Source organism: Microchirus variegatus (genome assembly GCF_963457635.1).
Source record: "Microchirus variegatus genome assembly, chromosome: 18".
NCBI classification, from domain to species: Eukaryota; Metazoa; Chordata; class Actinopteri; order Pleuronectiformes; family Soleidae; genus Microchirus; species Microchirus variegatus.
The window spans coordinates 5,690,925-5,717,784 of record NC_139819.1 but is presented as its reverse complement, the minus strand read 5'-3'; the positions used below and the strand labels follow the sequence as shown (position 1 = coordinate 5,717,784).

Genomic DNA, 26,860 nt, shown 5'->3' with positions numbered 1-26,860 from the left:
GATTGTATTGTATCTCCTCTGTTTGTCTTACCTGCATCTCTTCCTCATACATTTTCATACTAAGGTCACTTTTCGTCCTCGACCTGCGGCCTTGGTACACCAGAGACGAGTGCTGCACACGGGCCAACAGCAGAATGAAAGCTAAGTGGTTTTGATTTCAAATAAAAAGTACAAAAAAAAACGTTTTAGTGTATTTATACTACTTACACCACTCCTGTCCATTGCTTGTAGGACTCCTTGTAGAGAGCTGAGGGAGGACACACCGGGACACGTCTGCTTGTACAGATCGAGAGTGGCCAGGACTTCATCTCGACTCACCTCCACTTCAAACACGATCCCGTTCTCATCTACACACAGAAATTAAAGTCATACTTTAATATGTCGTCCAAATTTTGACAAAAAGTCATACATTAGCATGCCGTCCAAATTTTGATCAAAACAAATTTGTCTAAATTTTTTCTCCAAAATGTTAAAAAAGTCATGCATTAGTATGTCATCCAAATTTTTACAAAATAAGTCATACTTGCACGACATAGTATAGTATGTATAAATTTTTTCCCAAAAAAGGTTTTTCCAAAAAAAGTTTCGAATTTTGGACAAAATAGTATAGTATGCCGTTTTTGTCAAATTTTGGACAAATTTTTTTTTTTCCAAAAAATTGTCAAATTTTGGACAACATAGTATAGCATGACGTTTTTGTCAAATTTTGGACTAAAAATTTTTTTTCAAAAAAATTGTCAAATTTTGGACGACATAGTATAGTATGTTAGCCGTAACCTTAACCTAACCACAATTCAAATTTTAGCCCTAAACTTAACCAGTTCCTCATAATTGAGGTTCCGCCTCATTAGATTCCTCAACATGTACTGTAACAAATACAAGAACACAGAAAATCCCACCCTCTGGATTCTCCACTGGTTCCCTGTTTTTGCGACTGTAGTTCATTCGGAAAACAAAGGCATCCAGAATAAACGCCACAATGATAGTCATCACGACCTGGAGAACAAACGCAAAAACAAAATATTATATTTACAATCACACACACACACAGAGAAATGTGATGATGTGACCACATGTGGCCTCACCATAGTGACGATGTAAAAGGTCATGAAGTACAGGCGGCTCCAGTGGCTCGTCATGGACGTTATCCCTTCCTGAGGTGAAGAGAACAACGGCAGCAGTGAAACAGTGACACCTAAAGACCAGTGAGAAGACTTGCAGAATCATAAAGACTGATGGAAGACTTGTTACCATGGTGATGTACCAGTTGTTGACCACGGTCAGTTCAAAAAGAGTCACTGGAGAGAAAAGAAAAGAAGCACATTCAATCAATCAATCCATTGATTAATTAATTAATTGATTGATTGAATTAATTAAAGATAAAGATAAGTGAAAAATAAAATAGAATTTCAGTTATATTGAAATTTTGAAAAACTATTTACTGAAGAAAACTTCAGGGAGCAATTTATTTGTTTATGTTTTCATTTAACTTTATAAGACATGCTGCTGAGCCTGGGAGCTTCCTGCACTTTTTGTTAGAATATAAAAACAAAGATGTCCATTGTCCAAGATAAAAAAAAAAAACATTTAACATGTTGCAAGTCTGAAAAACTGATTAATAAACATATGCTAAAAGGCATTTAAACAAAGTTAAGTCTTTGGTGTTTGTATTATTCAAAATGTTGAATACTATGCCAAATTAATATCAGCCCTGAAAAAAAAACATACAGATATCCTTGAGTATGTCGTCCAAAAATGTGAACATTTTTTGGAAAAACATTTTCTTGGTCCAAAATTTGACCAAAACGTCATAGTATACTATGTCGTCCGAAATTTGACAAAAACGTCATACTATACTAGGCCGTCCAAAATTTGTCAATTTTTTGGGGAAAAATGTCATGGTCCAAAATTTGACAAAAACGTCCAAAATTTGGCCATTTTTTGGGAAACATTTTTTTGGTCCAAAATTTGACATAAACGTCATATGTTGTCCAATATTTGACAAACACGGCATATTATTGTATTTCGATCAAGATTTAACAATTGTTTTGGAAAAAAGAATATTGGTCCAAAATTTGACAAAAACCACATACTATACTATGTCGTCCCAAAATTGACAATTTTTTTGGAAAAGTTTTTTGGTCCAAAATTTGACAAAAACGTCATACGTCGTCCATAATTTGACGAACACAGCATATTATTGTATTGCGGGCAAGATTTGACGATTTTTTGAGGAAAAAACATTTGGTCCAAAATTTGACAAAAACGACATACTATACTATGTCGTCCCGAAATTGAAATTTTTTCTGGAAAATTGTTTTGGTCCAAAATTTGTCATAAACGTCATATGTCTTCCAATATTTGACAAACACTGCATATTATTGTATTTCGATCAAGATTTAACAATTTTTTGGAATAAAACATATTTGGTCCAAAATTTGACAAAAACGACATACTATGTCGTCCAAAATTTGGCCATTTTTTGGAAACATTTTTTTATGTTCCAAAATTTGACAAAAGCTGTCAAATCTTGTCAAGAATCATACTATACTATGTCGTCACAAAATTGACAATTTTTTGGGAAAAAGAAATTTGGCCCTAAATTTGACAAAAACAACATACTATACTATGTCGTCCCGAAATTGAAATTTTTTTTGGAAAATTTTTTGGGTCCAAAATTTGACATAAACGTCATGTCTTCCAATATTTGACAAACACGGCATATTATTGTATTTCGATCAAGATTTAACAATTTTTTGGAAAAAAATATATTTGGTCCAAAATTTGACAAAAACAACATACTATACTATGTCGTCCAAAATTTGGCCTTTTTTGGAAACATTTTTTTATGTTCCAAAATTTGACAAAAGCTGTCAAATCTTGTCAAGAATCATACTATACGATGTCGTCCCAAAATTGACAATTTTTTTGGAAAAAGAAATTTGGCCCTAAATTTGACAAAAACAACATACGATACTATGTCGTCCCAAAATTGACAATTTTTTGGGTAAATTTTTTTGGTCCAAAATTTGACATAAACGTCATATGTCTTCCAATATTTGACAAACACGGCATATTATTGTATTTCGATCAAGATTTAACCATTTTTTGGAAAAAAACATATTTGGTCCAAAATTTGACAAAAACAACATACTATACTATGTCGTCCCAGGATTGACAATTTTTTTGGAAAAGTTTTTTGGTCCTAAATTTGACAAAAAACATCATACTTCGTCCAAAATATGACAAACAGCATATTATTGTATTGCGGGCAAGATTTGATGATTTTTTGAGGAAAAAACATTTGGTCCAAAATTTGACAAAAACGACATACTATACTATGTCGTCCCGAAATGGAAAGTTTTTTTGGAAATTTTTTTTTGTCCAAAATTTGATATAAACGTCATATGTCTTCCAATATTTGACAAACACGGCATATTATTGCATTTCGATCAAGATTTAACCATTTTTTGGAAAAAAACATATTTGGTCCAAAATTTGACAAAAACGACATACTATACTATGTCGTCCCGAAATTGAAATTTTTTTTGGAAAAGTTTTTTGGTCCAAAATTTGACATAAACGTCATATGTCGTCCAATATTTGACAAACACGGTATATTATTGTATTTCGGTCAAGATTTAACCATTTTTTGGAAAAAAAAGATTTGGTCCAAAATTTGACAAAAACGACATACTATACTATGTCGTCCAAAATTTGGCAATTTTTTGGAAAAAAAATTTTATGTTCCAAAATTTGACAAAAGCTGTCAAATCTTGTCAAGAATCATACTATACTATGTCCTCCCAAAATTGACAATTTTTTTGGAAAAAACATTTGGTCCAAAATTTGACAAAAACCACATACTATACTATGTCGTTCCAAAATTGACAATTTTTTTGGAAACGTTTTTTGGTCCAAAATTTTACAAAAACGTCATACGTCGTCCATAATTTGACGAACACAGCATATTATTGTATTGCGGGCAAGATTTGACGATTTTTTGAAGAAAAAACATTTGGTCCAAAATTTGACAATAACGACATACTATACTATGTCGTCCCAGGATTGACAATTTTTTTGGAAAAGTTTTTTGGTCCTAAATTTGACAAAAAACGTCATACTTCGTCCAAAATATGACAAACAGCATATTATTGTATTGCGGGCAAGATTTGATGATTTTTTGAGGAAAAAACATTTGGTCCAAAATTTGACAAAAACGACATACTATACTATGTCGTCCCAGGATTGACAATTTTTTTTGGAAAAGTTTTTTGGTCCTAAATTTGACAAAAAACGTCATACTTCGTCCAAAATATGACAAACAGCATATTATTGTATTGCGGGCAAGATTTGATGATTTTTTGAGGAAAAAACATTTGGTCCAAAATTTGACAAAAACGACATACTATACTATGTCGTCCCAGGATTGACAATTTTTTTTGGAAAAGTTTTTTGGTCCTAAATTTGACAAAAACGACATACTATACTATGTCGTCCAAAATTTGGCCATTTTTTGGAAACATTTTTTTATGTTCCAAAATTTGACAAAAGCTGTCAAATCTTGTCAAGAATCATACTATACTATGTCGTCACAAAATTGACAATTTTTTTGGAAAAAGAAATTTGGCCCTAAATTTGACAAAAACAACATACTATACTATGTCGTCCCAAAATTGACAATTTTTTTGGTAAAGTTTTTTGGTCCAAAATTTGACAAAAACGTCATACGTCGTCCATAATTTGACAAACACAGCATTTGATTGTTTTGCGGGCAAGATTTGACGATTTTTTGAGGAAAAAACATTTGGTCCAAAATTTGACAAAAACAACATACTATATATACTATGTCGTCCCAGGATTGACAATTTTTTTGGAAAAGTTTTTTGGTCCTAAATTTGACTAAAAACATCATACTTCGTCCAAAATATGACAAACAGCATATCATTGTATTGCGGGCAAGATTTGATGATTTTTTGAGGAAAAACATTTGGTCCAAAATTTGACAAAAACGACATACTATACTATGTCGTTCCAGGATTGACAATTTTTTTGGAAAAGTTTTTTGGTCCTAAATTTGACTAAAAACATCAAACTTCGTCCAAAATATGACAAACACAGCATATTATTGTATTGCGGGCAAGATTTGATGATTTTTTGAGGAAAAAACATTTGGTCCAAAATTTGACAAAAAACGACATACTATACTATGTTGTCCCAGAATTGACAATTTTTTTGGAAAAGTTTTTTGGTCCTAAATTTGACAAAAAACATCATACTTCGTCCAAAATATGACAAACACAGCATATTATTGTATTGCGGGCAAGATTTGATGATTTTTTGAGGAAAAACATTTGGTCCAAAATTTGACAAAAACGACATACTATATACTATTTCGTCCCAGGATTGACAATTTTTTTGGAAAAGTTTTTTGGTCCTAAATTTGACAAAAAACGTCATATTTCGTCCAAAATATGACAAACACAGCATATTATTGTATTGCGGGCAAGATTTGATGATTTTTTGAGGAAAAAACATTTGGTCCAAAATTTGACAAAAACGACATACTATACTATGTTGTCCCAGAATTGACAATTTTTTGGAAAAGTTTTTTGGTCCTAAATTTGACAAAAACTTCATACGTCGTCCAAAGTTTGACAAACACGGCATATTATTGTATTTCAATCAAGATTTAACCATTGTTTTGAAAAAAACATTTGGTCCAAAATTTGACAAAATTTGACAAAAACGACATACTTCGTCCAAAATATGACAAACACAGCATATTATTGTATTGCGGGCAAGGTTTGATGATTTTTGAGGAAAAAACATTTGGTCCAAAATTTGACAAAAACGACATACTATACTATGTCGTCCCAGAATTGACAATTTTTTTGGAAAACTTTTTTGGTCCTAAATTTGACAAAAACTTCAAACGTCGTCCAAAGTTTGACAAACACGGCATATTATTGTATTTCAATCAAGATTTAACCATTGTTTTGGAAAAAAATAATTTGGTCCAAAATTTGACAAAAACGACATACTATACTATGTCGTCCTAGGATTGACAATTTTTTTGGAAAAGTTTTTTGGTCCTAAATTTGACAAAAAACATCATACTTCGTCCATAATAGGACAAACATTATCATTGTATTGCGGGCAAGATTTGATGATTTTTTGAGGAAAAAACATTTGGTCCAAAATTTGACAAAAACGACATACTATACTATGTTGTCCCAGAATTGACAATTTTTTTGGAAAAGTTTTTTGGTCCTAAATTTGACAAAAAACATCATACTTCGTCCAAAATATGACAAACACGGCATATTATTGTATTGCGGGCAAGATTTTATGATTTTTTGAGGAAAAAACATTTGGTCCAAAATTTGACAAAAACGACATACTATATACTATTTCGTCCCAGAATTGACAATTTTTTTGGAAAAGTTTTTTGGTCCTAAATTTGACAAAAACTTCATACGTCGTCCAAAGTTTGACAAACACGGCATATTATTGTATTTCAATCAAGATTTAACCATTGTTTTGGAAAAAAACATTTGGTCCAAAATTTGACAAAAACGACATACTATACTATGTCGTCCCAGGATTGACAATTTTTTTGGAAAAGTTTTTTGGTCCTAAATTTGACAAAAAACGTCAAACTTCGTCCAAAATATGACAAACACAACATATTATTGTATTGCGGGCAAGATTTGATGATTTTTTGAGGAAAAAACATTTGGTCCAAAATTTGACAAAAACGACATACTATACTATGTCGTCCTAGGATTGACAATTTTTTTGGAAAAGTTTTTTGGTCCTAAATTTGACAAAAAACGTCATTCTTCGTCCAAAATATGACAAACAGCATATTATTGTATTGCGGGCAAGATTTGATGATTTTTTGAGGAAAAAACATTTGGTCCAAAATTTGACAAAAACGACATACTATACTATGTCGTCCCAGGATTGACAATTTTTTTGGAAAAGCTTTTTGGTCCTAAATTTGACAAAAACTTCATACGTCGTCCAAAGTTTGACAAACATGGCATATTATTGTATTTCAATCAAGATTTAACCATTGTTTTGGAAAAAACATTTGGTCCAAAATTTGACAAAAACGACATACTATACTATGCTGTCCCAGAATTGACAATTTTTTGGAAAAGTTTTTTGGTCCTAAATTTGACAAAAACTTCATACGTCGTCCAAAGTTTGACAAACACGGCATATTATTGTATTTCAATCAAGATTTAACCATTGTTTTGGAAAAAAATAATTTGGTCCAAAATTTGACAAAAACGACATACTATACTATGTCGTCCCAGGATTGACAATTTTTTTGGAAAAGTTTTTTGGTCCTAAATTTGACAAAAAACATCATACTTCGTCCATAATAGGACAAACACAACATATTATTGTATTGCGGGCAAGATTTGATGATTTTTTGAGGAAAAAACATTTGGTCCAAAATTTGACAAAAACGACATACTATACTATGTTGTCCCAGAATTGACAATTTTTTTGGAAAAGTTTTTTGGTCCTAAATTTGACAAAAAACATCATACTTCGTCCAAAATATGACAAACACAACATATTATTGTATTGCGGGCAAGATTTGATGATTTTTTTGGAAAAAACATTTGGTCCAAAATTTGACAAAAACGACATACTATACTATGTTGTCCCAGAATTGACAATTTTTTTGGAAAAGTTTTTTGGTCCTAAATTTGACAAAAAACATCATACTTCGTCCAAAATATGACAAACACAACATATTATTGTATTGCGGGCAAGATTTGATGATTTTTTGAGGAAAAAACATTTGGTCCAAAATTTGACAAAAACGACATACTATACTATGTCGTCCTAGGATTGACAATTTTTTTGGAAAAGTTTTTTGGTCCTAAATTTGACAAAAAACGTCATTCTTCGTCCAAAATATGACAAACAGCATATTATTGTATTGCGGGCAAGATTTGATGATTTTTTGAGGAAAAAACATTTGGTCCAAAATTTGACAAAAACGACATACTATACTATGTCGTCCCAGGATTGACAATTTTTTTGGAAAAGCTTTTTGGTCCTAAATTTGACAAAAACTTCATACGTCATCCAAAGTTTGACAAAGATGGCATATTATTGTATTTCAATCAAGATTTAACCATTGTTTTGGAAAAAACATTTGGTCCAAAATTTGACAAAAACGACATACTATACTATGTTGTCCCAGAATTGACAATTTTTTTGGAAAAGTTTTTTGGTCCTAAATTTGACGAAAAACATCATACTTCGTCCAAAATATGACAAACACAACATATTATTGTATTGCGGGCAAGATTTGATGATTTTTTGAGGAAAAAACATTTGGTCCAAAATTTGACAAAAACGACATACTATACTACGTTGTCCCAGAATTGACAATTTTTTTGGAAAAGTTTTTTGGTCCTAAATTTGACAAAAAACATCAAACTTCGTCCAAAATATGACAAACACAACATATTATTGTATTGCGGGCAAGATTTGATGATTTTTTGAGGAAAAAACATTTGGTCCAAAATTTGACAAAAACGACATACTATACTATGTTGTCCCAGAATTGACAATTTTTTTGGAAAAGTTTTTTGGTCCTAAATTTGACAAAAAACATCATACTTCGTCCAAAATATGACAAACACAACATATTATTGTATTGCGGGCAAGATTTGATGATTTTTTTGGAAAAAACATTTGGTCCAAAATTTGACAAAAACGACATACTATACTATGTTGTCCCAGAATTGACAATTTTTTTGGAAAAGTTTTTTGGTCCTAAATTTGACAAAAAACATCATACTTCGTACAAAATATGACAAACACAACATATTATTGTATTGCGGGCAAGATTTGATGATTTTTTGAGGAAAAAACATTTGGTCCAAAATTTGACAAAAACGACATACTATACTATGTCGTCCTAGGATTGACAATTTTTTTGGAAAAGTTTTTTGGTCCTAAATTTGACAAAAAACGTCATTCTTCGTCCAAAATATGACAAACACAACATATTATTGTATTGCGGGCAAGATTTGATGATTTTTTTGGAAAAAACATTTGGTCCAAAATTTGACAAAAACGACATACTATACTATGTTGTCCCAGAATTGACAATTTTTTTGGAAAAGTTTTTTGGTCCTAAATTTGACAAAAAACATCATACTTCGTACAAAATATGACAAACACAACATATTATTGTATTGCGGGCAAGATTTGATGATTTTTTGAGGAAAAAACATTTGGTCCAAAATTTGACAAAAACGACATACTATACTATGTCGTCCTAGGATTGACAATTTTTTTGGAAAAGTTTTTTGGTCCTAAATTTGACAAAAAACGTCATTCTTCGTCCAAAATATGACAAACAGCATATTATTGTATTGCGGGCAAGATTTGATGATTTTTTGAGGAAAAAACATTTGGTCCAAAATTTGACAAAAACGACATACTATACTATGTCGTCCCAGGATTGACAATTTTTTTGGAAAAGCTTTTTGGTCCTAAATTTGACAAAAACTTCATACGTCGTCCAAAGTTTGACAAACATGGCATATTATTGTATTTCAATCAAGATTTAACCATTGTTTTGGAAAAAACATTTGGTCCAAAATTTGACAAAAACGACATACTATACTATGCTGTCCCAGAATTGACAATTTTTTGGAAAAGTTTTTTGGTCCTAAATTTGACAAAAACTTCATACGTCGTCCAAAGTTTGACAAACACGGCATATTATTGTATTTCAATCAAGATTTAACCATTGTTTTGGAAAAAACATTTGGTCCAAAATTTGACAAAATTTGACAAAAACGACATACTATACTATGTCGTCCCAGGATTGACAATTTTTTTGGAAAAGTTTTTTGGTCCTAAATTTGACAAAAAACGTCATACTTCGTCCAAAATATGACAAACACAGCATATTATTGTATTGCGGGCAAGATTTGATGATTTTTGAGGAAAAAACATTTGGTCCAAAATTTGACAAAAACGACATACTTTACTATGTCGTCCCAGAATTGACAATTTTTTTGGAAAACTTTTTTGGTCCTAAATTTGACAAAAACTTCAAACGTCGTCCAAAGTTTGACAAACACGGCATATTATTGTATTTCAATCAAGATTTAACCATTGTTTTGGAAAAAAATAATTTGGTCCAAAATTTGACAAAAACGACATACTATACTATGTCGTCCTAGGATTGACAATTTTTTTGGAAAAGTTTTTTGGTCCTAAATTTGACAAAAAACATCATACTTCGTCCATAATAGGACAAACATATTATCATTGTATTGCGGGCAAGATTTGATGATTTTTTGAGGAAAAAACATTTGGTCCAAAATTTGACAAAAACGACATACTATACTATGTTGTCCCAGAATTGACAATTTTTTTGGAAAAGTTTTTTGGTCCTAAATTTGACAAAAAACATCATACTTCGTCCAAAATATGACAAACACGGCATATTATTGTATTGCGGGCAAGATTTTATGATTTTTTGAGGAAAAAACATTTGGTCCAAAATTTGACAAAAACGACATACTATATACTATTTCGTCCCAGAATTGACAATTTTTTTGGAAAAGTTTTTTGGTCCTAAATTTGACAAAAACTTCATACGTCGTCCAAAGTTTGACAAACACGGCATATTATTGTATTTCAATCAAGATTTAACCATTGTTTTGGAAAAAAACATTTGGTCCAAAATTTGACAAAAACGACATACTATACTATGTCGTCCCAGGATTGACAATTTTTTTGGAAAAGTTTTTTGGTCCTAAATTTGACAAAAAACGTCAAACTTCGTCCAAAATATGACAAACAGCATATTATTGTATGCGGGCAAGATTTGATGATTTTTTGAGGAAAAAACATTTGGTCCAAAATTTGACAAAAACGACATACTATACTATGTCGTCCCAGGATTGACAATTTTTTTGGAAAAGCTTTTTGGTCCTAAATTTGACAAAAACTTCATACGTCATCCAAAGTTTGACAAAGATGGCATATTATTGTATTTCAATCAAGATTTAACCATTGTTTTGGAAAAAACATTTGGTCCAAAATTTGACAAAAACGACATACTATACTATGTTGTCCCAGAATTGACAATTTTTTTGGAAAAGTTTTTTGGTCCTAAATTTGACGAAAAACATCATACTTCGTCCAAAATATGACAAACACAACATATTATTGTATTGCGGGCAAGATTTGATGATTTTTTGAGGAAAAAACATTTGGTCCAAAATTTGACAAAAACGACATACTATACTATGTTGTCCCAGAATTGACAATTTTTTTGGAAAAGTTTTTTGGTCCTAAATTTGACAAAAAACATCATACTTCGTCCAAAATATGACAAACACAACATATTATTGTATTGCGGGCAAGATTTGATGATTTTTTTGGAAAAAACATTTGGTCCAAAATTTGACAAAAACGACATACTATACTATGTGGTCCTAGGATTGACAATTTTTTTGGAAAAGTTTTTTGGTCCTAAATTTGACAAAAAACGTCATTCTTCGTCCAAAATATGACAAACAGCATATTATTGTATTGCGGGCAAGATTTGATGATTTTTTGAGGAAAAAACATTTGGTCCAAAATTTGACAAAAACGACATACTATACTATGTCGTCCCAGGATTGACAATTTTTTTGGAAAAGCTTTTTGGTCCTAAATTTGACAAAAACTTCATACGTCGTCCAAAGTTTGACAAACATGGCATATTATTGTATTTCAATCAAGATTTAACCATTGTTTTGGAAAAAACATTTGGTCCAAAATTTGACAAAAACGACATACTATACTATGCTGTCCCAGAATTGACAATTTTTTGGAAAAGTTTTTTGGTCCTAAATTTGACAAAAACTTCATACGTCGTCCAAAGTTTGACAAACACCGCATTTTATTGTATTTCAATCAAGATTTAACCATTGTTTTGGAAAAAACATTTGGTCCAAAATTTGACAAAATTTGACAAAAACGACATACTATACTATGTCGTCCCAGGATTGACAATTTTTTTGGAAAAGTTTTTTGGTCCTAAATTTGACAAAAAACGTCATACTTCGTCCAAAATATGACAAACACAGCATATTATTGTATTGCGGGCAAGATTTGATGATTTTTGAGGAAAAAACATTTGGTCCAAAATTTGACAAAAACGACATACTTTACTATGTCGTCCCAGAATTGACAATTTTTTTGGAAAACTTTTTTGGTCCTAAATTTGACAAAAACTTCATACGTCGTCCAAAGTTTGACAAACACGGCATATTATTGTATTTCAATCAAGATTTAACCATTGTTTTGGAAAAAAATTATTTGGTCCAAAATTTGACAAAAACGACATACTATACTATGTCGTCCCAGGATTGACAATTTTTTTGGAAAAGTTTTTTGGTCCTAAATTTGACAAAAAACATCATACTTCGTCCAAAATAGGACAAACATATTATCATTGTATTGCGGGCAAGATTTGATGATTTTTTGAGGAAAAAACATTTGGTCCAAAATTTGACAAAAACGACATACTATACTATGTTGTCCCAGAATTGACAATTTTTTTGGAAAAGTTTTTTGGTCCTAAATTTGACAAAAAACATCATACTTCGTCCAAAATATGACAAACACGGCATATTATTGTATTGCGGGCAAGATTTTATGATTTTTTGAGGAAAAAACATTTGGTCCAAAATTTGACAAAAACGACATACTATATACTATTTCGTCCCAGAATTGACAATTTTTTTGGAAAAGTTTTTTGGTCCTAAATTTGACAAAAACTTCATACGTCGTCCAAAGTTTGACAAACACGGCATATTATTGTATTTCAATCAAGATTTAACCATTGTTTTGGAAAAAAACATTTGGTCCAAAATTTGACAAAAACGACATACTATACTATGTCGTCCCAGGATTGACAATTTTTTTGGAAAAGTTTTTTGGTCCTAAATTTGACAAAAAACGTCATACTTCGTCCAAAATATGACAAACAGCATATTATTGTATTGCGGGCAAGATTTGATGATTTTTTGAGGAAAAAACATTTGGTCCAAAATTTGACAAAAACGACATACTATACTATGTCGTCCCAGGATTGACAATTTTTTTGGAAAAGCTTTTTGGTCCTAAATTTGACAAAAACTTCATACGTCATCCAAAGTTTGACAAAGATGGCATATTATTGTATTTCAATCAAGATTTAACCATTGTTTTGGAAAAAACATTTGGTCCAAAATTTGACAAAAACGACATACTATACTATGTTGTCCCAGAATTGACAATTTTTTTGGAAAAGTTTTTTGGTCCTAAATTTGACGAAAAACATCATACTTCGTACAAAATATGACAAACACAACATATTATTGTATTGCGGGCAAGATTTGATGATTTTTTGAGGAAAAAACATTTGGTCCAAAATTTGACAAAAACGACATACTATACTATGTCGTCCTAGGATTGACAATTTTTTTGGAAAAGTTTTTTGGTCCTAAATTTGACAAAAAACGTCATTCTTCGTCCAAAATATGACAAACAGCATATTATTGTATTGCGGGCAAGATTTGATGATTTTTTGAGGAAAAAACATTTGGTCCAAAATTTGACAAAAACGACATACTATACTATGTCGTCCCAGGATTGACAATTTTTTTGGAAAAGCTTTTTGGTCCTAAATTTGACAAAAACTTCATACGTCGTCCAAAGTTTGACAAACATGGCATATTATTGTATTTCAATCAAGATTTAACCATTGTTTTGGAAAAAACATTTGGTCCAAAATTTGACAAAAACGACATACTATACTATGCTGTCCCAGAATTGACAATTTTTTGGAAAAGTTTTTTGGTCCTAAATTTGACAAAAACTTCATACGTCGTCCAAAGTTTGACAAACACGGCATATTATTGTATTTCAATCAAGATTTAACCATTGTTTTGGAAAAAAATAATTTGGTCCAAAATTTGACAAAAACGACATACTATACTATGTCGTCCCAGGATTGACAATTTTTTTGGAAAAGTTTTTTGGTCCTAAATTTGACAAAAAACATCATACTTCGTCCAAAATAGGACAAACATATTATCATTGTATTGCGGGCAAGATTTGATGATTTTTTGAGGAAAAAACATTTGGTCCAAAATTTGACAAAAACGACATACTATACTATGTTGTCCCAGAATTGACAATTTTTTTGGAAAAGTTTTTTGGTCCTAAATTTGACAAAAAACATCATACTTCGTCCAAAATATGACAAACACGGCATATTATTGTATTGCGGGCAAGATTTTATGATTTTTTGAGGAAAAAACATTTGGTCCAAAATTTGACAAAAACGACATACTATATACTATTTCGTCCCAGAATTGACAATTTTTTTGGAAAAGTTTTTTGGTCCTAAATTTGACAAAAACTTCATACGTCGTCCAAAGTTTGACAAACACGGCATATTATTGTATTTCAATCAAGATTTAACCATTGTTTTGGAAAAAAACATTTGGTCCAAAATTTGACAAAAACGACATACTATACTATGTCGTCCCAGGATTGACAATTTTTTTGGAAAAGTTTTTTGGTCCTAAATTTGACAAAAAACATCATACTTCGTACAAAATATGACAAACAACATATTATTGTATTGCGGGCAAGATTTGATGATTTTTTGAGGAAAAAACATTTGGTCCAAAATTTGACAAAAACGACATACTATACTATGTCGTCCTAGGATTGACAATTTTTTTGGAAAAGTTTTTTGGTCCTAAATTTGACAAAAAACGTCATTCTTCGTCCAAAATATGACAAACAGCATATTATTGTATTGCGGGCAAGATTTGATGATTTTTTGAGGAAAAAACATTTGGTCCAAAATTTGACAAAAACGACATACTATACTATGTCGTCCCAGGATTGACAATTTTTTTGGAAAAGCTTTTTGGTCCTAAATTTGACAAAAACTTCATACGTCGTCCAAAGTTTGACAAACATGGCATATTATTGTATTTCAATCAAGATTTAACCATTGTTTTGGAAAAAACATTTGGTCCAAAATTTGACAAAAACGACATACTATACTATGCTGTCCCAGAATTTACAATTTTTTGGAAAAGTTTTTTGGTCCTAAATTTGACAAAAAACATCATACTTCGTCCAAAATATGACAAACACAACATATTATTGTATTGCGGGCAAGATTTGATGATTTTTTGAGGAAAAAACATTTGGTCCAAAATTTGACAAAAACGACATACTATACTATGTTGTCCCAGAATTGACAATTTTTTTGGAAAAGTTTTTTGGTCCTAAATTTGACAAAAAACATCAAACTTCGTCCAAAATATGACAAACACAACATATTATTGTATTGCGGGCAAGATTTGATGATTTTTTGAGGAAAAAACATTTGGTCCAAAATTTGACAAAAACGACATACTATACTATGTTGTCCCAGAATTGACAATTTTTTTTGAAAAGTTTTTTGGTCCTAAATTTGACGAAAAACATCATACTTCGTCCAAAATATGACAAACACAACATATTATTGTATTGCGGGCAAGATTTGATGATTTTTTGAGGAAAAAACATTTGGTCCAAAATTTGACAAAAACGACATACTATACTATGTTGTCCCAGAATTGACAATTTTTTTGGAAAAGTTTTTTGGTCCTAAATTTGACAAAAAACATCAAACTTCGTCCAAAATATGACAAACACAACATATTATTGTATTGCGGGCAAGATTTGATGATTTTTTGAGGAAAAAACATTTGGTCCAAAATTTGACAAAAACGACATACTATACTATGTTGTCCCAGAATTGACAATTTTTTTGGAAAAGTTTTTTGGTCCTAAATTTGACAAAAAACATCATACTTCGTCCAAAATATGACAAACACAACATATTATTGTATTGCGGGCAAGATTTGATGATTTTTTGAGGAAAAAACATTTGGTCCAAAATTTGACAAAAACGACATACTATACTATGTCGTCCTAGGATTGACAATTTTTTTGGAAAAGTTTTTTGGTCCTAAATTTGACAAAAAACGTCATTCTTCGTCCAAAATATGACAAACAGCATATTATTGTATTGCGGGCAAGATTTGATGATTTTTTGAGGAAAAAACATTTGGTCCAAAATTTGACAAAAACGACATACTATACTATGTCGTCCCAGGATTGACAATTTTTTTGGAAAAGCTTTTTGGTCCTAAATTTGACAAAAACTTCATACGTCGTCCAAAGTTTGACAAACATGGCATATTATTGTATTTCAATCAAGATTTAACCATTGTTTTGGAAAAAACATTTGGTCCAAAATTTGACAAAAACGACATACTATACTATGCTGTCCCAGAATTGACAATTTTTTGGAAAAGTTTTTTGGTCCTAAATTTGACAAAAAACATCATACTTCATCCAAAATATGACAAACACAACATATTATTGTATTGCGGGCAAGATTTGATGATTTTTTGAGGAAAAAACATTTGGTCCAAAATTTGACAAAAACGACATACTATACTATGTTGTCCCAGAATTGACAATTTTTTTGGAAAAGTTTTTTGGTCCTAAATTTGACAAAAAACATCAAACTTCGTCCAAAATATGACAAACACAACATATTATTGTATTGCGGGCAAGATTTGATGATTTTTTGAGGAAAAAACATTTGGTCCAAAATTTGACAAAAACGACATACTATACTATGTTGTCCCAGAATTGACAATTTTTTTGGAAAAGTTTTTTGGTCCTAAATTTGACAAAAAACATCAAACTTCGTCCAAAATATGACAAACACAACATATTATTGTATTGCGGGCAAGATTTGATGATTTTTTGAGGAAAAAACATTTGGTCCAAAATTTGACAAAAACGACATACTATACTATGTTGTCCCAGAATTGACAATTTTTTTGGAAAAGTTTTTTGGTCCTAAATTTGACAAAAAACATCATACTTCGTACAAAATATGACAAACAACATATTATTGTATTGCGGGCAAGATTTGATGATTTTTTGAGGAAAAAACATTTGGTCCAAAATTTGACAAAAACGACATACTATACTATGTCGTCCTAGGATTGACAATTTTTTTGGAAAAGTTTTTTGGTCCTAAATTTGACAAAAAACGTCATTCTTCGTCCAAAATATAACAAACAGCATATTATTGTATTGCGGGCAAGATTTGATGATTTTTTGAGGAAAAAACATTTGGTCCAAAATTTGACAAAAACGACATACTATACTATGTCGTCCCAGGATTGACAATTTTTTTGGAAAAGCTTTTTGGTCCTAAATTTGACAAAAACTTCATACGTCGTCCAAAGTTTGACAAACATGGCATATTATTGTATTTCAATCAAGATTTAACCATTGTTTTGGAAAAAACATTTGGTCCAAAATTTGACAAAAACGACATACTATACTATGCTGTCCCAGAATTGACAATTTTTTGGAAAAGTTTTTTGGTCCTAAATTTGACAAAAACTTCATACGTCGTCCAAAGTTTGACAAACACGGCATATTATTGTATTTCAATCAAGATTTAACCATTGTTTTGGAAAAAACATTTGGTCCAAAATTTGACAAAATTTGACAAAAACGACATACTATACTATGTCGTCCCAGGATTGACAATTTTTTTGGAAAAGTTTTTTGGTCCTAAATTTGACAAAAAACGTCATACTTCGTCCAAAATATGACAAACACAGCATATTATTGTATTGCGGGCAAGATTTGATGATTTTTGAGGAAAAAACATTTGGTCCAAAATTTGACAAAAACGACATACTTTACTATGTCGTCCCAGAATTGACAATTTTTTTGGAAAACTTTTTTGGTCCTAAATTTGACAAAAACTTCATACGTCGTCCAAAGTTTGACAAACACGGCATATTATTGTATTTCAATCAAGATTTAACCATTGTTTTGGAAAAAAATAATTTGGTCCAAAATTTGACAAAAACGACATACTATACTATGTCGTCCCAGGATTGACAATTTTTTTGGAAAAGTTTTTTGGTCCTAAATTTGACAAAAAACATCATACTTCGTCCAAAATATGACAAACACAACATATTATTGTAATGCGGGCAAGATTTGATGATTTTTTGAGGAAAAAACATTTGGTCCAAAATTTGACAAAAACGACATACTATACTATGTTGTCCCAGAATTGACAATTTTTTTGGAAAAGCTTTTTGGTCCTAAATTTGACAAAAAACATCATACTTCGTCCAAAATATGACAAACACGGCATATTATTGTATTGCGGGCAAGATTTGATGATTTTTTGAGGAAAAAACATTTGGTCCAAAATTTGACAAAAACGACATACTATACTATGTCGTCCCAGGATTGACAATTATTTTGGAAAAGTTTTTTGGTCCTAAATTTGACAAAAAACGTCATGCTTCGTCCAAAATATGACAAACACAGCATATTATTGTATTGCGGGCAAGATTTGATGATTTTTTGAGGAAAAAACATTTGGTCCAAAATTTGACAAAAACGACATACTATACTATGTTGTCCCAGAATTGACCATTTTTTTGGAAAAGTTTTTTGGTCCTAAATTTGACAAAAACGACATACTATACTATGTCGTCCCAGGATTGACAATTTTTTTGGAAAAGTTTTTTGGTCCTAAATTTGACAAAAAACGTCATACTTCGTCCAAAATATGACAAACAGCATATTATTGTATTGCGGGCAAGATTTGATGATTTTTTGAGGAAAAAACATTTGGTCCAAAATTTGACAAAAACGACATACTAAACTATGTCGTCCCAGGATTGACAATTTTTTTGGAAAAGCTTTTTGGTCCTAAATTTGACAAAAACTTCATACGTCATCCAAAGTTTGACAAAGATGGAATATTATTGTATTTCAATCAAGATTTAACCATTGTTTTGGAAAAAACATTTGGTCCAAAATTTGACAAAAAACATCATACTTCGTACAAAATATGACAAACACAACATATTATTGTATTGCGGGCAAGATTTGATGATTTTTTGAGGAAAAAACATTTGGTCCAAAATTTGACAAAAACGACATACTATACTATGTCGTCCCAGGATTGACAATTATTTTGGAAAAGTTTTTTGGTCCTAAATTTGACAAAAAACGTCATGCTTCGTCCAAAATATGACAAACAGCATATTATTGTATTGCGGGCAAGATTTGATGATTTTTTGAGGAAAAAACATTTGGTCCAAAATTTGACAAAAACGACATACTATACTATGTCGTCCCAGGATTGACAATTTTTTTGGAAAAGTTTTTTGGTCCTAAATTTGACAAAAACGACATACTATACTATGTTGTCCCAGAATTGACAATTTTTTTGGAAAAGTTTTTTGGTCCTAAATTTGACGAAAAACATCATACTTCGTCCAAAATATGACAAACACAACATATTATTGTATTGCGGGCAAGATTTGATGATTTTTTGAGGAAAAAACATTTGGTCCAAAATTTGACAAAAACGACATACTATACTATGTTGTCCCAGAATTGACAATTTTTTGGGAAAAGTTTTTTGGTCCTAAATTTGACAAAAACTTCATACGTCGTCCAAAGTTTGACAAACACGGCATATTATTGTATTTCAATCAAGATTTAACCATTGTTTTGGAAAAAAATAATTTGGTCCAAAATTTGACAAAAACGACATACTATACTATGTCGTCCCAGGATTGACAATTTTTTTGGAAAAGTTTTTTGGTCCTAAATTTGACAAAAAACGTCATACTTCGTCCAAAATATGACAAACACAGCATATTATTGTATTGCGGGCAAGATTTGATGATTTTTTGAGGAAAAAACATTTGGTCCAAAATTTGACAAAAACGACATACTATACTATGTTGTCCCAGAATTGACAATTTTTTTGGAAAAGTTTTTTGGTCCTAAATTTGACAAAAACTTCATACGTCGTCCAAAGTTTGACAAACACGGCATATTATTGTATTTCGATCAAGATTTGACCATTTTTTTGGAAAAAAAAATTTGGTCCAAAATTTGACAAAAACGACATACTATACTATGTCGTCCCAAAATTGAATTTTTTTTGGAAAGAAATTTTGGTCCTAAATTTGACAAAAACATCATGCCATACTATGTTGCCCAAAATTTGACAAAAACGTCATGCTAAATTATGTTGTCCAAAATTTGACAAAAATGTCATACTATACTATGCCTTCCAAAATTTGACAAAAATGGCATGCTAAACTGTCGTCCAAAATTTGACAATTTTTGGGAAAAAATTTTTATGGTGCAAAATTTGACAAAAACGTCATAATTTAGTATATCATCCAAAATCGTGCCAAAAAAGTCATAGGTTAGTATGTCATACAAATTTTTACAAAAAAAAAGTCAACATTTAGTATGTTGTCCAAAATGTGATAAGTCATACTTGGAAATATCAAAGTTCAAACTTAGCTTGGCTCGTTGTTTTTTTTTTTGTGACTTCTGCACAATTATTGTTACTCCCATTTAAAAAAAAAAGAAAAAAAAAAGTAAAAATATATATATCAAATTAATCACAACTTTGACTCAAAAACACCTAAGAAGATGTGACCTATACCTACCTAACACCGCACAGGAGTTGTGTTTTACTGTTTCAATGTACAGGGTTAAAATGAATCGACTATGATTATCATGTACGAGATGATTTACCAAAGCTGCTGAGAATATTGTTGAAGTTATTGAGATAGTAGTAGCCTTCTTCCAGAACGGTGTTGTTGCCGTGTGTGACGTTGAACTGTCTGTAGGAGTCTGCCACTGTGCTGGTGCTGAATGAATGAATGAATGAATGAATGAATGAATGAATGAAATAATTAATTAATTAAAGAATTAATATAATTAATATTCTTATGTAACAAGATATAGGAGAATGTTTAGGAGAGCAGCATCACTCACTTGCAGCAGTTTGGGTAAACTTTATCTGCAAAGAACTCCATTCCCACGATTGCAAAGGAGTAGTAGAAGATGATTAAGGTCAAACCGAGACTTGCCATCCTGGGAAAGAGCTCGAACATGGTGTCCAACACATTGCGATACCTCTGCTTTATCTTAAACAACCTGTGATAGATAGATTGGCAGCTGTGAGACAGTGTATGTACTATGCATGTAACAGTGCCTGCTTGAACGGTTGAAGTAGAAAGAAAAACACACCGGAGCAGTTGAAATGGTCTGAGCACCACAACGAAATAAAACGGCTCCATGTTGAACGCAAGAGCCACCAGACCCAGGAAGGCAAACACCGTCACAGAGAAGTCGAACCTGGACAAGACGAGGAAAGTCAGCGTGAGCACAAATCATAATGAAGTGTGTTAAGAATACTGAGTATTAGTTTGATCCGCTGTGCCACAAGTCTCCAGTTCATATCAGGTATTAATTAGAAAAAATAAATAAAAATAAAACATTACTCACAGATTCCACCCAGAGCTGAAATAAGCCGTTGGTCCCAGACCTGCTGTTTTTAATAACACCTCAACTCCATAAACTGAAAAATGGAAGGATAGAGCCGGAGGTTATTATATAAAATTATATAATACATGTTATTATTAATCAATTAGTCTTTTTTTTTTTTTTTTTATAAATAAATGTGAATATTTTCTGGTTTCAAGCACTGATCAACATAACAAACAAGTACTCAAGTAATTGAGAAAATAACTGACAGATTAAACAATTGTTTAAATAATTGTGAGTTGCAACTCTAAATGAATATAACATTATATACATATATAATAATATATATACATATATATATATACTATACATTTTTAATGTGGTAAACGACTATTCCAGCTGCAAACGTCTGGTTTTTAATGGAATATGTACATAGGCACATATGTACATGTTTCCTATTCATTTTGCAACTTTTTTGATGAAAAAAAAAAGTGTGACTTTTAATGGAAAACACAAAAGAATTGTATAGGTGACCCCAAACTTTTGAACCGTAGTGTAGGTTTTCTTACCCCTGTGTACCTAATAAAGTGGCTGTTAAGTGTATATTATACATATGTACTCTTTGGCAAATTTTATGACTATTGTTATGAGTGTTTTTATGTGACTGGGAGACAGCATACTCACTAGTCAGGAAAACAATGTAACTCCAGGGGACAAATCTGGACCAGGAATGTCCACCTGCAGGAGGACAGGAAGAGGTGAGACACATCTGTACACAGTCCCTCACTCACACGTGATCACGTTAAATAGAGAAGTCTTACTGTTCAGCGTGTACGTCTCCACGAGGATCCACACACCGTTGATGGCCACCACCACATCTGCAGTCACGTGAACACATTAAAACAGTTTAAACGGCGTCTCTGAGGAGGAGAGCTGCGAAACAGGGGAGGACGTAAAAGTGATTGCACTCACACATGGCATACTGGAAGGCCTTCGACTTCACCAGCAGGTTGATCCCTATTAAAGTAGAGAAGTAAGCACTGAAAATAAGGAATTAAGATTAGTCGAGTGCAGCGAGCAAAAAGAACAGAAACAGAGAACCTACCTTTGAAAATGAGGAAGGCCGTGTGAGGAAGATCGTCGAACCAATGTTCTCCGCTCCGTCGTGCCTGAGTAACGCAACGCAAAAACACAGCACGTGTGCATTTATTTTTAAAAACAGCAGCAAGAATGAAACTAAAAGTTGAACTTTCTGAAACTTACTTACCTTCCATTTAAGACCAGTGACTTCAAAGAACTTATAAAAGTCCTGTAGGCTGTGGCAGAGCAGACAAGAAGATGTAATTATGCTAATAAATACAGGATAGAGCACTAGGTTAACACATGTAAACGCATTTCCGTGACGACTGACCGGAAAAAGACGCGTGTGACGTCATGTTTACGTGCCGTGACACCAGAGTCCAGGCACCGTTTACCAGTTAGCTCCATTAGCTGCATTAGCCCCTTTTAGCGCCCTTAGCGCGCCTATAGTCGAACTGGTCTGTTTATTAAACGAAAAGAGCAGCGCTACAAATAACCACCTGCATACACACCTGTGTACTGCGTATGTGTGCCTCTGTTTTTAAAGTTTAGCGTTACTTTAGAGATTCATTTTAACAATCCGGAGTCACATAAACATGACGTCAACGGGCATTAACCGCCGATACAGCGTTAACGCGCCCAGCACTACAGGATATACAGTGTAAATAAAGTCAGTCATTTATTTACCTGAGCATAGGAGCCCCCGATGTGTTCAGAGCTTTATACGTGAGGAATCGGTCTCTTGCAGACATGCGCGGTCTGTAGAAACGCATCAGGCCGTCAAACTGTTTCAGCGACACACCCATCGGCCTCTGGAGGGGGAGGGGAAAAAAAGACAGCAGGGACTGAGTTTTTTTATGAAAGAAAATGAAACACTATTATGTTACAGTTAGAGCTTGGTAACCGACTTCCTCTGGATCACCTGATATTGGAAATGTGTTCAGATTAGATATCAAATTTGCAGTACCTCATATGCATTAATGAGAATGTAGAATGCTGCTTGACTGAGATCTAAAAAAGATCTACAGGACTTTAATATGGAGTTGGTCACCCTTTTGCAGCTAGAACAGCTTCTTGAAAGAAGTGTTTCTGTGTGAATTTGTACTCATTTATGAGATCAGGCTCGAAACCACGTCTTTTATAGTCAATGCTTTGTGCACTGGGACACAATCATGTTGGAATAGAAAATGATCTTCACTGGAGCTAAGCCCAAAGCCTCATTAAAAAACTTAAATACTTTAGTCCACGTAGTGTCTGTGGGATCTTTGTTGTGTTTTTTAGAGGCTGACACTAAAATGCACAGAACAAATATGAGATCAGAAAGTTGCTCCCTGTCCCGACTGCAAGAAGATGACCAGGCCTGTATTGTTCAGGAATATGAAGCGAGGTCTAGATCTCTAGATCCCATTTTTGAAGCGGCACCTGTCGGCTAACGAGCAGCTGAAAGGCGTGGTCGATAGCGGAGCGCTTGTGAAGCAAAAGGGATTTAAACTTCATCTTCTCCACATCGTTGAACGTATCGAACACGACTGCCAGGAGCTGCAGAAGAACAGAGAGAAACTCAAGTCAGTAAATTACATTTTGAGAAGCTATTCTATGTTTTTTTGGTGTTTTTTTTGTACCAGGTTCATAACGAAGTAGAGCTCTATAGAGAGGTAAACGATGAAGAAGATACAGGACCAGCGGTTCTTGGAGTACGCCGGCATCATCACGTCCGGGAAACTACGAGAAAGAGGAAACAGGGAGATGTGTAATCAGTGAAACCAAAGTTCCAGTTTTGCTGCTGTACCGGTATTCAGGGACATTTTCTTTGCTGTTTTCACTGGAAATCACTGGTTTATTGTGACCCTGCAACTTTTCAGGTGCCACACTCATTTTCTTTCATCACAAACACACTGGCTGGTTCAGAATTTAGTTTTAAAGCTGGAACCATGTGAGAAAATACAACCACTCTGTGCTCTAAAAGATGAAAAGCGCCAGTTGCGTGCCACGTGTGCTCAAAGGAAATAAGAACAGAACGACGAATTGAGTCGCGGCGGTCTTACTTTGCTGTGGTCAGCAGCACAAACAGACTGACCAGGCTGTTCTCCAGAGTGTTGAAGTACTGTGAGAGGAGAGAGGGGAGAGATGTGTTTTTGAGACAGGAAACGCAACCACAACAGAGACTAGAACCAAACAGAAGAAGAAGAATCGCACAGAGCATGAACCTAAAACCGTGAGTGCGGCACACTCGTGTCAGAGCAGATAAGAGCTGTCCACGTACCGGGTCAGCCGTGTTTGTGGAGAAGAGGCAGAAACCTGCAAGATAAAAGAGATCAAATCAAACACACAGAGAAACAGAAAGAGAAAAACTTAGCCCCACTGAAAACATTGTTTAATCTTAGCTACAGCTTTTCATCATCAATTCATCTGTTGATTATTTTCTCAGTAAATCGATTAGAGGCTCGATCAGAAGCTGACAAATCTGGCATTTCATTTATTATTGATAAATTTGAGCGAAAAAAATGTAATCCCAACATATTCTTACCCAGGATGGCGAATATAACCATAAAGAAAAGCAGCAGCAGGAGGATGTCAATGAAAGGAGGGAGGGACTGGAAGATCTGACGTAAGTTTCTAAGTCGACAGAAAAGAAAACCATCGTCAGTGAAGAATGCATTTAACACACAGCACAGACAAAATATCATGTTAGGGTTTTTCAATGTCATAGTGAACAAAATCTTCAGTTTCATTTTAAGCCCGATTAAACGTGCACCGGCAGAATATGACCCTGTTTATATGCAATATTTCATGGTCTCTTAAAAGTCCTTTATTAAAATATCAAACATCCAAAGAGATCCATCACATTTTCTCGGGAAAATTGAGTGCTAGTTTGGTCCATAAATTGTCAGAAAATATAAAAAAAAATGTTCCTCAACCTGGAAACAATAATGTTCTCAAATGTCTTGTTTTGCACACAGATCAAAAATATTCTGTTTTAATGATTTCTTTGTTATATGGAGCAACAAAAATATTGTGAAAATATTCACATTTAACAAGGTGAAAAATCTGAAAACATATTTAAGAATGTGGCCAAAAACAGTTACTACACTCAAATTCAAAATACAGAGGTCTTTTAGGTTTCGTTTTTCTACGCCATTGTAGCTCAGACGTACTGTAACTGGCAACCCGTGGTTGCAAGGCAGCTGAGACTCTACCGACTGCAACAATGGGTAGACAGCGGTAGGTGGCGCCACATGCCAAAACATGATTTCAAAACATAAACATGATTTGCAGTCTGCAAAATATTTTTTTAATGCAAATATTTTGTCTGTTCTGTTGTTGTTGGTGAGTTCAGTTTGTTATATGAACATTATTCCTGAGTCTCTGTGACATATTAGGAGGATTTTATGGCCAGTTGCTTTAGATTTATTACATAATGCACCTTTAATTAAAAAACTTCAAAGAGTTTGTGATAAATTTGCGCCCTAGTTGAAATGAAAGCTAACAAATGTATTTCAAGTATGTAATTCAGATCATAAACAGCAACATCAATTTTATCTTAATATTTACAACGTATTGTAGGGCTGCAATGTTTTTTCGATTATAAATCTATTACTTAATTAATCTTGAAACCATTTTGATAATCTGTTTCAGTGTTTTTTAATTAATTAAAACAAGATTTTTGATGTGAATATTTTCTGGTTTATTTGACAAAGAAATCATTAAAACTGAGACATTTTGGCTTATGGACAAAACAAGACCTCTGAGAACATCATCATTTCCAGGTTTGGAAAACACAGATCTACATTTTTCCAAAATGTTTCTGATGTTTTTATGGACCAAACAAATAGTCAAGAAAATAATCCACAGATTATAATCGTTAGTTGATGCCCTAATCTAAAGTCCATGTCGTATCATGACGTACCTACGCACAGCACCACAGTATCTACAGTCTACCAGGAATATGGGCCTCAGAGCTCTGGTCACTCGCATGTGAGACGTTTGTCTGATCAGAACCACAATGGCCTCCACAAACTGTAGCAGCAGCACACATGCCTGCACCAGGACAACAACAACATCAACAACAACATGAGCTATAAAAAGAAATCATGAATATTATACAGTAACAGAGAGGGTACACTATCAGAGAGCGTCCATCTTGTAAACGTTACCTTCACCATGGTCCTCTTGTGTCGTATGAAGGTGTGGAAGCCTAACCAGCGGAGTTTCATGCATAACTCAAACGCCACCACCACCAAAGCCAGCAGCTCCAGAGTGGCATGAACCTGCATGGAAATATCACGCACACACACACACACGCCGAGGAGGATTTTAACAG

The 26,860-nt window shown here is 32.8% G+C and overlaps 1 protein-coding gene across 1 annotated transcript in view; it reads right to left on the bottom strand.

Moving 5' to 3' along the window:
* Positions 1-26,860, bottom strand: part of tpcn1 (two pore segment channel 1) — a 33,380-nt gene that overhangs the window by 605 nt on the left and 5,915 nt on the right. The window contains exons 4-25 of the mRNA XM_083904958.1: positions 26,694-26,807; positions 26,447-26,577; positions 25,067-25,155; positions 24,803-24,837; positions 24,585-24,643; positions 24,162-24,261; positions 23,962-24,078; positions 23,227-23,351; positions 22,727-22,775; positions 22,565-22,628; positions 22,432-22,476; positions 22,281-22,337; positions 22,144-22,197; positions 21,481-21,553; positions 21,223-21,330; positions 20,968-21,129; positions 20,725-20,840; positions 1,252-1,298; positions 1,086-1,154; positions 900-996; positions 208-347; positions 32-112 (exon numbers count right to left, since the gene is read on the bottom strand). Coding sequence (XP_083761084.1) covers positions 32-112; positions 208-347; positions 900-996; positions 1,086-1,154; positions 1,252-1,298; positions 20,725-20,840; positions 20,968-21,129; positions 21,223-21,330; positions 21,481-21,553; positions 22,144-22,197; positions 22,281-22,337; positions 22,432-22,476; positions 22,565-22,628; positions 22,727-22,775; positions 23,227-23,351; positions 23,962-24,078; positions 24,162-24,261; positions 24,585-24,643; positions 24,803-24,837; positions 25,067-25,155; positions 26,447-26,577; positions 26,694-26,807 — 1,932 coding nt within the window. The remainder of the gene's footprint in view (positions 1-31; positions 113-207; positions 348-899; positions 997-1,085; positions 1,155-1,251; positions 1,299-20,724; positions 20,841-20,967; positions 21,130-21,222; positions 21,331-21,480; positions 21,554-22,143; positions 22,198-22,280; positions 22,338-22,431; positions 22,477-22,564; positions 22,629-22,726; positions 22,776-23,226; positions 23,352-23,961; positions 24,079-24,161; positions 24,262-24,584; positions 24,644-24,802; positions 24,838-25,066; positions 25,156-26,446; positions 26,578-26,693; positions 26,808-26,860) is intronic.